This window comes from Gracilinanus agilis, chromosome 2, assembly GCF_016433145.1.
Source record: "Gracilinanus agilis isolate LMUSP501 chromosome 2, AgileGrace, whole genome shotgun sequence".
NCBI lineage: Eukaryota > Metazoa > Chordata > Mammalia > Didelphimorphia > Didelphidae > Gracilinanus > Gracilinanus agilis.
Window position 1 is genome coordinate 608,000,287 of NC_058131.1, and position 15,534 is coordinate 608,015,820.

Here is a 15,534-nt window from a genome sequence, read left to right on the forward strand (position 1 = left end):
AAATGGCAAGTCATTCCAGTATCTTTACCAAGAAAACTCCAAATGGGGTCATGAAGAAGAGGACATAACTGAAATGACTGACCCACAACAAATAATGAAAAATATTAAATAGGTAGCATAAGGCTAAGTACATACCTATGGGATACACTACAAAAGCCATTCTAAGATGACACTGAACCATTAATGACTAATATTTTAATGAAATTTTAAAATATTTATTAACATTCACTTTGTGTCTGTCTCAACTGGCCCTGAATGCAACTTACATACTATTGTCTAGCCTACATCTTCATTATTTCCATCCTTTGTTTCTAATTTTGTCCTCTATAACTAATAGGAAAAATCCAATTCCTTTTCCATGTTAAAGTAAATGATCATGTCCTTGATACCTCCAATCTTCTTATCCAAGATAAACATCTTTAGTTTCTTTAACTGGTTCATATTTGGCCTGGTCCCTAGCTCTATTTCCCAAAATGTGGTAAACAGGGCTACCCACAAATAGATGTAGATGAACCATAGAAGAAGGCAATAGGATCATCTATCACCCTGCTTGTTCTGGACACTGTTTAACTTAATTTAGACTAGAATGGAATTAGGGGGTTTTTTTGTTGTTGTTGTTTTGGTTTGGTTTCTGTCTCTCATGGTACACTGTTTATATTGAGCATGTAATCCACAAGAATATCCAAAGATTTTTTTCATACAAATGGTTATTCCTAGAAGATAGAATTTTGAGCACTATTATAGGGAAATCAAGATATGGACTGTGTTAATGTAACACAAAACATTTAACCATTACCATTTTTAATCTTAATATAGTAATAGTTTGCATGTTAAATTTAATTATAGCTCATAGCTAGTATTTATATAGTGTTTTCAGGAAAGCTAGGTAGTATGGTGGATAGAGTGCCCAATCTAGATTGAAGGAAGATTCATCTTCCTGATTCAAATCTAGCTTCAGATATTTACTAGCTATGTGACCATGGGCAATTCATTTAACCTTGTTTGCCTCAGTTTCCTCATTTATAAAATGAGCTGAAGAAGGAAATGGGAAACTACTCTAGTATCTTTGACAAGAAAACCAGGGAGTAGAGCCAAGATGGTAGAATAGAGGCTTGTCTGAGTGTCTCTGAAAACCTCCTCTAACCAATCTTAAAATAAAGCCTCAAAACAATTACTAGAATGGCTGAACTAACAAAGGGACAGTGTGAGGCAATTGTCCTATAGAAGACAACTTGAAAGGTAGGGAGAGGAGATCTCTTTCAATGGGGCTGGAGGGAAGTACAGTTTGTAACAAGTCCATACCAATAGTGCAGGTCAGCAGTAAAACACCAAGACTCTGCCTAAGCTAACAAGAAAGCACCCTCATGTCTACCCCCTGAAGTTCAAGCCCCAGCACAACCCCCTAGTACTCTGGCTGGTATAAGCCCCTGGCGAGTCCCTAAGCCCCAACAGTGTGCCTGCCCTTGCAAATCAACACCAGGCCCTCGGACAATCAGCAGTGAGAAGTAGCTTCCAGAGCTCTCAGCACATAGGCCATCATACCACTTTGGAAGAAAAGAAACTTGCAGATACCCAGAGCTGGATCTGAGGGTAGCAGCAAAAAAATACTGAAGTTCAAAAGAGTGCCCTCTCTACCCTGGGAACATAGCCCACTTTTAAAATAAAAATAGAAGTTAAGAAAAAATCTTATACAAAAAAAACAAACATAAAAACCACACATACATGGCTAACCTCAAAAAATTATTACAGGGATAAGATAGAGCAAGATATAAACTCAGAAGGGAACAATGAGATCAAAGTCTCTACATGCAAAACTTAAAAGAAAAATGGGAATTGGTCTCAGGCTCTGTGCGAGCTCAAAAGGGATTTAAAAAATCAAATAAGAGAGGCAAAGGAAAAATGAGGAAAATAAATGAAAGCAAAGCGAGAAGAAAATAATACCTTAAAAAGCAAAACTGACAAAATAGTAAAGGAGGCAAAAAAAATCCAATGAAAAAAGAATTCTTTAAAAATCAGAACTGGCCAAATAAAAAAATAGATACAAAAATCCAATGAAGGAAAGAATTTCTTAAAAGTATAACTAGCTGGGGACAACTGGGTAGCCCAGTGGATCAAGAGCCAGGCCTAGAGGTCTCTATGTATAGGATCATGAAGAGTAAGAAATGACTAAACAACGACAGAGTTTTTAAGGTTTACAAGGCACTTTACTTATCTGATTTGATACTCACCAACAATCATGTAAGATAGGTGCTCTTATTACCCCCATTTTATAGATGAAGAACCTGAGGCACAGAGAGGTTAAAGGACTTGCTTAGGGATATATGGATAAGAAGTGTTTGAGGTAGGATTTGAACTCAGTTCTTCCTGACTCCAAGCCCTGTATACTATCCACTGCACCAGTTTTCTGTCTATAATCATCATAGCTTTGATCCAATATGGTTATCAACAAAGCTATTAGGTGATGCAGTGGATAGAGCACTGGGTCTGCAGTCAAGAATACTTGATTTCAAATCTGGTCTTAGATACTTACTAGCTAAATGGCTCTGGACGGCTCCTCAGTTTCCTCTTTTGCCTCAGTTTCCTCAAATGTAAAATGGGGATAATAATAGCACCTACCTCCCCGGATCACTACAAGGATCAAATGAGATAATATTTATAAAGTGCTTAGCATAGTGGCTGGCATATAAAAGGCGCTTAATAAATACTTGCTTCCATCCTTTCTTCCTTGATAATTATTTGATATTTAATGACAAGTATTTCAGTTTTTTAATATGCTCATTACACTGACTCTGTGAAAATCAGTTGTTACTTTAGTTTAAAACAAAGGATCTGGCTTTGATATGATCAGTTTATTTAAGAAATAACGGGGTTATGGCCCACGGCCAAGGAATGTGTGATCATCTTCAAAGGGAACTCAATTTCAACCATCATTTCCCATGTGGGTTTCTCTACAGCAAGCAAATCTGACCTCTTCTGTGGTACCTTAGACAGACGGTAACCCAATTGGCATGTCAAGAAGTTGTGAAAAGAGAAGAGTCTACCACAGCTGCGATATCTTTATAGAGTCTGAAAATCTTGCACTCTTGCAAAAGATTCCCAAATGAAGGGCAGCTAGGTGGCTCAGTGGATTGAGATCCAGTCCTGGAGATGAGATGGCCTCAGACACTTCCTAGCTGTGTGACCCTGGGCAAGTCACTTAACCTCAATTCCCTACCCCTTACCACTCTTCTGCCTTGGAACTGCTACTTAGTATTGATTCTAAAAGAGAAGGTAAGGATTAAACAAAAATCCCGAAGTGATTAAACAACTGATCTGAGTCTTATTAAAAGGCTTGCTTTTCTTCTGGATTCATAAAAGAAATTGAACTCACGTTGGTTCTTCTGATGCTGCTGTTCTGGTCTCTTCTAGTTCCTGGGCTTGTTTGAACCAGGGTAATTTGGCTTCCACTGGGTTTTTTTCTAGGACAGACAGGAATGATGTTCGGTTATTTTAATTCATTAAATATACAAAAATATACCCAACTTTTCTATTAATTTTTTTCATCAGAAAAGTTTAAATGGTATAGATTATAATGGTTTCACTTAAACATAGCTCATCAGGTAGCTTCTAGAGGTAACAATTAGCTCCAATTCTATGCCATTGTATTTTTTTAACAACAAATTAGCAAAAGAGAGAAGAAAAATCTCTGGCCAATGTTTGGATATACTCCCTAAATTACCATAAAATATCTACTAAATGTTATATCAGCTCTTGGTATTGTTTCCAACATTTGCATTTTGAGTTACTTATTCAGTATCGTTTCCCCACTAAAGTCTGATGGGGCATTCACTGTGGTGTATGGGAGACTCTAGATTCTCGAAGGCCATGCCAGAAGGTTGTATGCTTTGGCAAGTCGTACCAAGCTGGAGGAACTTTGAATTTGGGCTCAGCAATGGACTTTGTGTCTGTCATCCAAGGACCAGTTTAGCTAAGTTTAGAAAGGAAAGGCTCATTTTTCTCATCAGAAGATTGACTCCTACATGAAAAATTTTTAAAAAAACAACAATCATTTTCAAAGGGCACTTGGGTGGTAGTATAGATGAAATGCCATGTCTGGAGTCAGGAAGACCTGAGTTCAAATATGGCCCAAGATACTTATTAGCTGTGTGACTCTGGGCAAATCATTTAACTCTGTTTACCTCAATTTCCTGAGATGTAAAATGATCTAGAGAGGGACAAACCATTCTAGTACCTCTGCCAAGAAAATTCCAAATGAGGTCACAAAGAGTTGGATACAACTGAAACAAATGAACAACCATAGCTTACAAAGACCATCTTCTTAGACAGAGGTGCCAAACTCTCATCCATGTGGATGCAGTCATGCTCTAAATTCCAAAATGCAGGGGAAAAGTTAAACTGCAATTGGGAAATATTTAACAAAAAAAAATTAAAATGCAATTCAACATAGATGATGTTAATTTGTGATTTTCTAAATTAATACGTGACCTGTACTGATCCATTTCTATTTGAGTTTGATACCACTGTAATCTTACATATGAAGTGTTTGTGATCTTGGTACTATGGAAAGACCACTGTTCTGAGATTAGAAGCTGTTGTTCAGGGCTTTTTTTTAAGTGTTATCTAACTCTTCATGACTCCATTTGGGGTTTTATTGGCAGAGATACTGAAGTGTTTGCAATTCCCTTCTCTAACTCACTTTACAAATCAGGAAACTGAAACAAACAAGATTAAGTGACTTGTCCAGGGTCACACAGCTAGTGTCTAAGGCTGGATTTGAACTCAGGAAGTTTAGACCTTCCTGACTTTAGGTCTGGCACTCTAATCACTCCATCACCCAGGTGCCCACTGCCCAGGATCAGAGCACCTGAGGTCTACTTGTGTTTCTGCTGCTTACTATGCAGGTGACTCTGGGCAAGTTATCTAGTTTCTCAAGGTCCTAGACAGCTCTCTAAGACTAAGTTGCAAAGAAGGTCTCAACTTGCATTTACAGAGGGAGTTTCTTCATCTAGGGGTTTCTTGTATCAATGAAATCACAGATTCACTCCCTGTCCCCTATCCCTGTTGAAGGACTATAATTAGCACAGCAAATCACACGAAGATTATAAGAGTGCAAAAGTAGAAAAGAGTTTGTTGGGAGTAGAAAAAGTAAGAAAATAAAGAATGTTAGACCTAATCTTGAATAATGGCATTTAACTTTTCTCCAGTGTTAATGATAGCCAATATCCATCAGCCCTTTGTAGTTGAGGTGGGCTTGAAGAAGAGATTCCTCTCAGGGATATATGGGCAAGTAATTATCTTCTAGGCTCCTGTCCCTGTGCAGACTCTCCTACATTTTATCTCTGGGGTTCTCTGACACTTGTCTGGCAAATCAGTTCACACTCTTGTTCTAATCTCCTTGGCTTGACACATAAGTATTCCCCTGCCGATTCAACAGACTAAATCCAGCAAAAGCTTCTCACTTGGATTTGGTAATGCTCCACTCTGCTCCCTTCTTGGTACTTATCACTGGTCTATTTCACTTATTAGTGAACTTCCTGGCAAGACCAGGATTTGGAGTATATTTGCTGCACACTAACCCTATTGTCTGTCTGTCTGTCTATTTCTCTCTCTCACACACACAAAGTACAGTACCTGGCATATATTTAATAAATGCTAGTTAATTCACTGATTGCCTCACATACATATATATCAGCCTTCTCATCTATAAAAAAGATATTCCAAACTACTTAACTGCAAGTTGACTACTATGAAAAGACTCCAAAAATCAATAGTCAAAGCTTTTGAAATATAAAATAAAAATAAAATAAATCATCATGGAGAGGAAATACTTTAAAATACATTCTTTGCAACTTTTCTTACATAAGAGAATTCAAAGAAGCAAGATAATATAAGGATTCATTGTTTAAATCAAGCAAATTTTCTACAAAATTAATACTTAACTGGAGGTCTATTTTAAGGAAAGTGATGGGCAACAGGAAGTAGGGCCTGTTCTTTCTTGCTCCAGATAGTAAAATAAGTCCAATGGAGAAGTGGGTTTTTAGTACTCAAAGAAATAAATAGGAATGTAGGATCAGTGATTCTGAGCTAAAAAAGCCTTCAAATTCATCTGATTTTACAGCTTCATCTCATTGTTCAGATGACAAAACTGAGGCCCCAAAAAGGTTGAGTAATTTGCCCCAAGTCACAGAGTTAATTAATGTGTTCCTCACACTTGATATTCTATCTCATCTCTCTGAACCTTTAGACAGGTTGTCTACCTACCTCACTGTGCAATTGGCATGCTCTCCTTTGAATTCCTCATTTTCTCCAAAGCTCAGCTCAAGAATAGTTCCTCCAAAAGCTTTTTTCTGGATCTCCTTATCTGCTAGGACCTTCCCCATGAAATATCTTTACAGTGACTTCTTTTGATATATTCTTATGTGCAAAAGGGGTGTGCTGTCTCCCCTTCCTGTTCCATCCCCAACCAAGAAAGAATAAGCTCCTCGAGGTCAAGTGATATTTCATTTTCATCTTTGTACCTAGCACAGGACTGGGCTCATAGCAGGCACCTAATAAATGCTTGATGTTTGAAATAATGCATTTTACTTAGTACCTTGTACTCTCTGGCTTCCTTCAGAGAACAATTTTTCCTCACGTGTTGTTATCTTCTGCCTTTAGAATTTAAGCTCCTTGGGGGCTGAACTGTCTTCTTTTTTTTTGTATTTATGTTCCCAGCCTTGAACATAGTGCCTAGCCAGGCACTTAATAAATCTTAACTGACCATTGACTATTCCCTCCAGTTGCTCTCTTCTATTTGAGATTATTTTGTATTATCTTGTATTCATTTATTTGTATACATGCTATTAAGGGCAGGGTGTTGAGTCAAGCTTCTTTATTTTCTTGCCTTCACATGTCAGCCTTTAGTACAGTTTCTTACTTGGAGAAGATGTTCATTAAATGATTATTGAACTGAATGGCAAAATTTTTAAGCAATGGCTGGATGATCTGTGTCAGAGAAGACTGTGCAATGAATAAATGTATTTAGATTGAATGACCACTAAGATCCCATAGACAACTAAGATTCTGTTATTTTAATTTGTTTAATTATTTTTAAGAATCACAAATTTCTTAAAGGAATAAACTGTCATATGTTTATTTTCTATATTCTATAGGACATACTATGGAATCAGAGAATCAATATATAAAAATGTGTTCATATTAAAATTAACTCATTTTTCTTAAATGAGTAAATCCTATTTATTTCAAGACTGCATTTCAGTTGACATTGACATTACATTTATTTTTACTATATTAAATACTAAGGGTGCGGGTACTTGGATTCTTCAATAATAAAAACTGCCAAATGTAGATGAATTCTCACTCGGTAATAAAATCAAAATCAAATCCATTCAAGTCCAACAAGCATTTATAAGACACTTACTCTATGTAAATTGCTGTGCTAAGTACTAAGGATATAAAGACAAGGTGAAAAATAGGTCCTGTCCACAACCTTATATGATACTGAGGGGGCACAATATGTAAAATTATAAAAATATCAATGATTAACTAAAGAGGTAGAATACTAACAACTTGGGGCATCATGAAAGGCTTCTGGAAGGAAGCAAAATGTAAGCTGAGCCTTGATCTCTGTCAAGATTGTAAGGGGCTCAATTGAGGCTGTAGTTCATTCTAGGCATAAAGGAACAGCTGGTGAGAAAATATGGAGGCCAGGGATGGAATGTTAGGCTCATTGAACAACAAATTGCTAAGGTTAGCTAGAACCTAGTGTACAAAGAACAATGCCAATTAAGCTTAGAAAGGGAGGTGAGATCTAATTGAAAAGTATTTTGTCAAGCTGACGACATATCATGTCTTAGAGGCAATAAGGAACATTGAAAGCCCTTGATCAAGAGAACCACATGGTCAGAAAGATCATTTTGGATACTTTGAATGGCAGATAAGAAGGAGGAAAGAGAGACTGGTAGCCAGGAACTCCATGAGAAGGTAGTTGCAATAGTCCAAGTAAGCTCAAGGTAGACCTAAACTAGTACAGAAGCCATTTCAGTGAAGAGAAAGGGATAGTCATAAGGCAGGCTGTGGAGGAAGCAACTGATTGGATATGGGAGAAGTAAGTGCTCAGGAGGAATGGGAGGCTATAATCCTATAAGAATAGAAGGGTAGCAGAACTATGAACAGAAACACGTGAGCTAGGGAAAAGATAGTGTTTACATAGAAAGATGATAAATCCTGTTTTGGTCACATATATCACGAGATGTCCATGAAGCATCCACTTGGAGATGCCCAACAGCATTTGGTGATATAGAACTGGGGCTCCAGAGAGATTTGGTGAAGATACAGAGATCTGGGAGTCATGTACATAAGAGATTATAATTGAGATCTGGGGAACTTATGAGATCAAAAAGACAGAGTGTATGGAGAGAAAACAGAAGAAATTCATAGGCTTGAGGAACATGTATAGGGGAGCCAGGGTATTGATGAGTACCCAAAAAAGGATGCCTAATAATAGTGGTGACACTAGAAGAGAATGAAGAGTTTCTTTATATAGTATTTAATGAGTTTAGGGCATTACAAACAAAAAGGAAGGAGGAAGAAGAAGGAGGAAAAAAGAGGAAGAAGGAGAAGAAAGAAGGAGGAAGAGGAAGGAAGAGGAGGAAGGAGGAAGAGAAGGAGGAGAAGAATGAGAGAAGAGAAAGACAAGGAGGAAAGAAGAAAAGATAAATTTACATATTTTTTTTACTAATTTACAAATTACCTTTTGGTTTATAACATGGGACTGGGATGATACATTCCTCTTTGATGTGTAACTTGAGTTGTGGATTGCAGCCCCCAACATGCTGTCCATTATGGTTGATACAAAGGACAACTCGATATCTTAACCCCCGACCACATGTCACTGTGCACTTCAAGAAAGAAAAGAGTTACAGAAAAACATTAATTTGTAACTTAAGAGACAGAACTAACATCCCTTTAGAATATCCCTGGTGGTAGTTAATCTTTGTCTTTTGAAGGAGAATGTGATTTTTATGGGGGGCTGGGGGAGTAGGAATAGCTACAAGTCAATTGAGGCCAACTCTGACAAATAATGTTAGTAATTATTGATTATTATAATTTTGGATTTATGTGTCTATGAAGTAATGATAGTGACTTTCCTATAGATTAACTCTGAAGGTAATTCTCAAGAGGTAATTCTCAATAATTTAAGAACATTACTATTAAATAATTAACTTTAAGAATATTTATGTAGTCTCCCAAGATGTCTACTTCGAAGGATAGCTTTCACATGGTTATATAAATTCTGCTATTTATTTAAAAATCAATTTTAGAGTTATACATTAAATTTCATAAATCCTCTAGAATAATAATGACTAATAATATTGATCATTTACTAAGAAATAGTAAATCAAGAGAGAAGACAAATCTTTATATTTTATAAAGAATTTAATGGTCTATGTTTTTGGTGAAAATAATCTCCCTGGATCAATATTAACCATTTTTATATATGACAGACATATATTGTTATTTGAAACATTAAAACACTTAATAAATTAATACAGTAATTTACTACACAAATACTCAATATACATAATAAAATATAGGAACCTCCATTCTATCATGTATTAAACCATCAAAAATTAAACATAAAATTATTTAAGAATTGTGAGATTAAGACTAGTACTTAGGGGGCATTTTTTAAAGTTCTTTAATTTCTTCTAATCCTAAATAAACTTCAGCTTTTTTGTGGACTCTCCAAAGATTCTGTCTGTGGATATAGTAATTCCATTTTGGAGAGGGATTCTATTAATTAAGCTATTTTTTCAATTCATGAGGTTATTTAGAGTCTAAACTTCTCACTTTATACAAAAAGAAAGTGAAGCTGGGCCTCAGAGAGTAACTTAGTCAAAGTTACAAAAGGTAGAAGAATGGAATAATTGGTATTTGAACCCAAACTCCTTGACTCTAAGCAGCATTCTGCCACTGTACCATCTATTTCTGATTCATTCTTTTCTATTTATTTCCACTTGCCCCCCCTCCCCACCATGGTTTGGGCTCTCAAGTCCTCACACCTGAAATACTACAATAATTCATCATATACTGTACCACTAGATTTATCTTGTGGGAATATTATTTGTATATCTTTACTCCAATAATGAAGAACTTCCTGCCAAATATTCCAATATCTACAGAGGGGTTGTCCTGTTTTCTTTGTGTCATTTTATTGTCCATACTTTTTCTCTAACCAATTTATTCTGTTTATTCTATCCCAAACATGCCAGGTTCATTCCCACAGTCATACATCTACTTATTCTATATCTCCTTGTTGATCTCGTAAAATTCCCAGATATCAATTATAATCTCTTATGTAGGTGACTCCCAGATCTCTGTATATGCACCAAATCTATATCAGCAATAATATATTTTTACCTTTCTAAAGCTTCCCAAATGCCAACGTACATCCTTGCTCTTATGTGTTTAAACTCTGGCTATTCCATATGCTTACTGTCTGTACCACCCACATTTTGCCACTCAATAATATCCTGGATTTCAGCTATTTTATGACCCTGAAAATGCATTTTTAAGTTCCATGGTGTGAAGATGGGATTGACTCTCCCCTTGCCTATTTTTGAATTAATCAACCAAAGCTTGAACACTCCTACTTGGCATTAGGTGAGGGAGTTCACAAGCCACTTAGAGAGCTCCACCCTTTCAACTCAATCAGTCAGAAACTTGTGAATCCTTTGATAAGAGTTTACACCCTCATAGGAAGAGAGGTTGAACCTACAAACACTGCGCCCCTGAGCCCTGGAAAGTGGAGGAAGGGACAATAAGTGACTTAAAAAAAGGATTATTAAAGATGATGAACTTCCTGTGCAAGAGGTCTTTGTCCTGACATTTTGAGTTGAAGGAGCTTGGATTGGGACTGCGGCTCTTAGACTGCTTCTGGTAAGACTGCTCCTGGATCTTTTCCCTTTGGACCTTCTCCTGGTGAGTGAAAAGCTGACCCTCCTTTCCTGGCTTTTGGAGAGATTAGTTCTGGAGAGGCCTTCCCTTCTTGGAGGAGGCCACCTGGGTTGAATCCTTGTTTAATTCACCACCTAGTCCTCTGGCTGTGGGCTTAATAAGACCTGCATGGGTTGAGCCAGGGACTGGAACAACATTTAGGAAGATAAGCTAGACTTCTTACTGTACCTTCTTTCACATTTCTCTACTTTCGCTCTCTCCACTTTTTTGGTAAATAAAAGCTGCTAAAAGTCATTTTAACTTGGGCTGTATTAATTTTAAAATCGGTAACCACAGTATTATCTTAGAATTCTCATATATTTAGTCCAACCCTTAATTTAATCCTTACAGTGGGAACAGAGGTCCATGGCTTGAGTGAACTTTCATATTGCCCACAATATAAAGCCACGAGAACTAGATACTGGGAAGAAAAAGGGATGACACTCAATCTTACCTGAGACCACTCCATGGCAATCCATTTGGGACAATCAAAGAGGTTACAAGTTTGCATCACCTTGGGCTTGGGGGCATACATGCATTTCCACTCTTCCACTTGTAATATCTCTCCATGCATAGACTCTTCTACACAAACAAAGCTCCGCCTCTGGATCCCTCCACCACAGGACACTGAGCATGCTGTCCAAGGATTATGTTCCCAGCTCGGGAGCAAAAACAATTTTAAAAGAAAATGTTACTTTTTTTTAAACATCTCAGGCATGTAGTTTCATACTTGATGACCTCAAGATCAACATTAAGGATCATAGAAACATATTCCAGTGGGCCCTTTCTTTATTCCTTATTCCTTTATTCCTTATTATTATATGATGAAATGGAAAGATATATAAACCATTTTGCTAAGACTCTTAACCCAACTTAGAATGGCCATGAGATGGATCTAACTTGCTTCAACAAATGCTCAGGTTTTCAAGTAATAATTATTCTTAAGACTCCAGGAGCATTTCGTGTAAATTCTGCCTAACATATTCTAATAAACTTCAAGTCTGTCCACAGTTAACTTAAGATCATAGGTACAGTAATCCGGATCAAACTGTTTACCTTCTTCAGGAAGGGGGATGGAAGGGAGGGAGGGAAACAATTTGGATCTTATGACTTTAGAAAACAGATGTGGAAAATTGTTATTATATGTAATTGGAAAAATAAAATATCTTTAAAGAAAAAAGTCATTAAATATAAAAATTATCTACCCACAATAAGTGCATCCTATCTTTTTGTAGGCAGTATGGTCAACATTCTTGTAGAAAATAGAAGATTCAATGAGTTTTGTAGGTTGAGGCATAGAGAATTTCACTTATTTAAATGCAATTGACTGGAAACTTATGATAATTTGGATGACTAACTTTTCCATTTAAAAAAAATGTAGACCTGCGATTTCATTGGTATATGGAACATCTGCAAGGAAAGTACTTTTTTATCCTGGTTCATCTGCAAATTAAGAGAGCTTGAAAGTTTCCTCAGACATTGAGATGTTAAGTGGCTTGGCCAGGGTCAAAGAGTTAGTATGTGTCAGAGGCAGGACTTTTCCTTCCCTCAGGCTTGCTCTCCATCCACTATAACAAAATGCTTTTCATGAATTCATATGGATATAATATATAAATACACAGATACATAAGCACATAAGCACATAAATACATATGTCTGCTTCTTAAACTTTTCTTCCTTTCCTTTTTTCTTTAAACTCATGCCCAATCACTGCAAGAAACATTTCTCCACCCCACCCCTTCTTTGCATCTACAAGCCTCCCCAAAGACCTCTGATCACTGCCAGTAGGTATAATAGTATCAGTGATGCACCAGAATCAATATTCATGAAAATGGCATCAGTTTTGATGAAAACAAGAAAAAAAAATGAAAAGTGTGTATTGAATAGCTACTGTGTTTGAAGTAGACACCAGTCATCCTCAGCAGACTTGAAATTATATTTTTTTCTCACACACATGCAAATACAAATCCAGCTCTCATTCACTTAATTTGTCTCTGTTTATTTTGCTTTGAAACAGAAACCACATTGCAAGCCAACTTACAGGCTAGCTCTTTTAGAACAGAAAGGACTTTAGCAAACCGTGAGTCTAACTCTTATTTTACAGAAGAAGAAATTAAGGCTCAGGAGACAGTGACTTGTCCATGGTCACATAGTTAGAGGTACAGCAGAGATCTGAACCAAAGCCCCTGACTGAAGATCTATATAGTACTATAAGTGGAATGCATATTATTCCTGTGTCACAAAGCATTCATCTCTCTACTCTTAGTTTTACAGATTCAGACTCAAAAGGAGATCACAAATGTGATTTCAAAGGCATGGCTAAGATGTTATAGGATTTCATCTGTGACTGAAATTTGGCTCTGGAAAAGGAGGCTTTCTTGGAAAGAAATAAAGTATGTTAAAAAGGAGTGAGGAAGCAAAAATTATTATGAATTAATAATATAATCTGCCTTTTAAGCCCATCCACCGAGTTGTGATTATAGAGCAAGGGTGGTAACAGAGGTTACAGAGCAATAGCCTGTCCTAGTGAAAGGGTGATTTTCTTAAGATTCCTTGTGGGGAAAACCATTTATCTGCCCTATTAAAGAATGGTTTTCTTAATATTCCTTAAGCTCTGATTGATTGTTTTGGACTTGATCTGAGAAGACTACCAAGAGTATCCTATCCTTCCTTGCAATTCCAGGTCTTAATTGGTGCCAGGATACTGTAAATATTGGAGAGTATAAGCAAGGAAGGAATGCTTGAGGAACTGCTAGTTGGTGACCAGTATGTTAATGGTGGCTACCTGAATGACTGCATTGCTTTTAGTCTCTTGTCCTTCATATTTAAGGTCAGGTAGTATTTATATCTGATATACATTAATATCATTTATTTATTTCAGATATTTTCAGATAATATATAAGATACATGTTATCATATATATCATATATTACTCATAATACACACACACACACACACACACACACACACATAATCCTTCATATTTAAGGACCAAGTAGTCTAACCCAGGTGAAGTTCAAAGCCAAAGGAATTTAGGAAAACTGCCTGGTCAGAAGAAAGTGGTTCCCTGATTTCTCACTCCATGGCCATGCCTCTGAACGTGAGTCCCAAAGATGAGAAAAAGGCATGCTCATGTGAGGAAATCCAATAACCAAAGGGATAAATTTTCCAATCTGCATTTTGGTAAAAAGGTTTGCAAGGAAAAATAGAAGTAATACTGTCACAATAGTATTAGACAACTCGGTGGCACAATGAATAGAGTGATTATTATAGGAACTCTGGAAAAGTCACTTAACTTCTTAGTCTCTGTCTTCATCTGAAAAACGGAGCTAATAATAGCACCTATCTCACAGGAATATTGTAAGGATCCAGTGGAATAATATATGTAGATCACTTTACAAACCTTAAAGTGCTACATATAAGCTATCATCATCATCATCATCATCATCATCATCATCATCATCATCATCATCTCAATGACTCAGACAAATTAATAGTTTAGGAAATAGATCACAAATCTGGCATGTAGCTGTAATATAATAATAACAAAGAAATTCAATTATCTAGACTCAGCTGGTACACTCTATCACAGCGGTGTGACTTGGCTTATTTAAATAAAAATTTCATCTTTTAAAAGGTGAAGAAGGTAACATGAGAAATTACTACCCTTTATCAGATTCTCATTCTGAAAAATGAACTGGCTGCTGGGATAGAAATTATAAGGAAGGAACCTTAGGGAAATGAAACTTTTCTGTCTTAGAATTTATGATTAGGGGAATGGAAAAGAGAATAGAATAAACAATTATTAATCACCTATTATATGCCATCCTCTGTGCTAACTGTTTTTATAAACATTACTTCATTTGATCCTCACAGTTCCCCAGAGGGTAGATGCTATTTACTATTCCCTGTTTTATAGTTAAGAAAACTGAGACTGACAGAGGTTAATTTAAGTGACTTGCCCAAGGTCACGGAGCCACTGTGAGTCTGAAACCTCATTTGAACTCAGGTCTTCCCGATCCCACATCTGGAGGACCCTATCCACTGTGCCACCTTGTTGCTTCAAGAAGGAGAAAAAAAACAACAGACATAATCTGACATACACCCAAGATTTTGGGAAAGCAAATTTCGCAAAGGTTTGGGAGAAAAGATAAATAGAATTTCATGACCAAAAATTCTACAGGGGAAGTCAGCCTATAAAATATGGGAGCACTCAAGAATAAAAATCTGAAGGCAAAAAAGAAACAATGTAAAGCAAAAATGAAAGTAACATTCATTTAAAAGGATTGATGTAGATGCACAAGGAACTCTTAACCCAACTCAAATTTTTAAAAGATGTGCAAAAGATGGAAGCAGTAAAGTTTAACAAAAGATAAATATAAAATGAAGCATATACTACAATGTATCAGGAATACTCAAACATAAAATGAGCTGAGGAAATTAAGATTTTTGACTTAATGTCTTGGCTTCCTTTACCACTAGACTGTGATTATTCTTTTCTCAAATGTATATATATATATATATATATATATATAT

The 15,534-nt window shown here is 36.4% G+C and overlaps 1 protein-coding gene across 1 annotated transcript in view; it reads right to left on the bottom strand.

The window, feature by feature from the left end:
• Nucleotides 1-15,534, bottom strand: part of ADAMTSL3 (ADAMTS like 3) — a 616,185-nt gene that overhangs the window by 154,622 nt on the left and 446,029 nt on the right. Inside the window, exons 11-13 of the mRNA XM_044660156.1 lie at nucleotides 11,453-11,670; nucleotides 8,753-8,900; nucleotides 3,371-3,458 (exon numbers count right to left, since the gene is read on the bottom strand). Coding sequence (XP_044516091.1) covers nucleotides 3,371-3,458; nucleotides 8,753-8,900; nucleotides 11,453-11,670 — 454 coding nt within the window. The remainder of the gene's footprint in view (nucleotides 1-3,370; nucleotides 3,459-8,752; nucleotides 8,901-11,452; nucleotides 11,671-15,534) is intronic.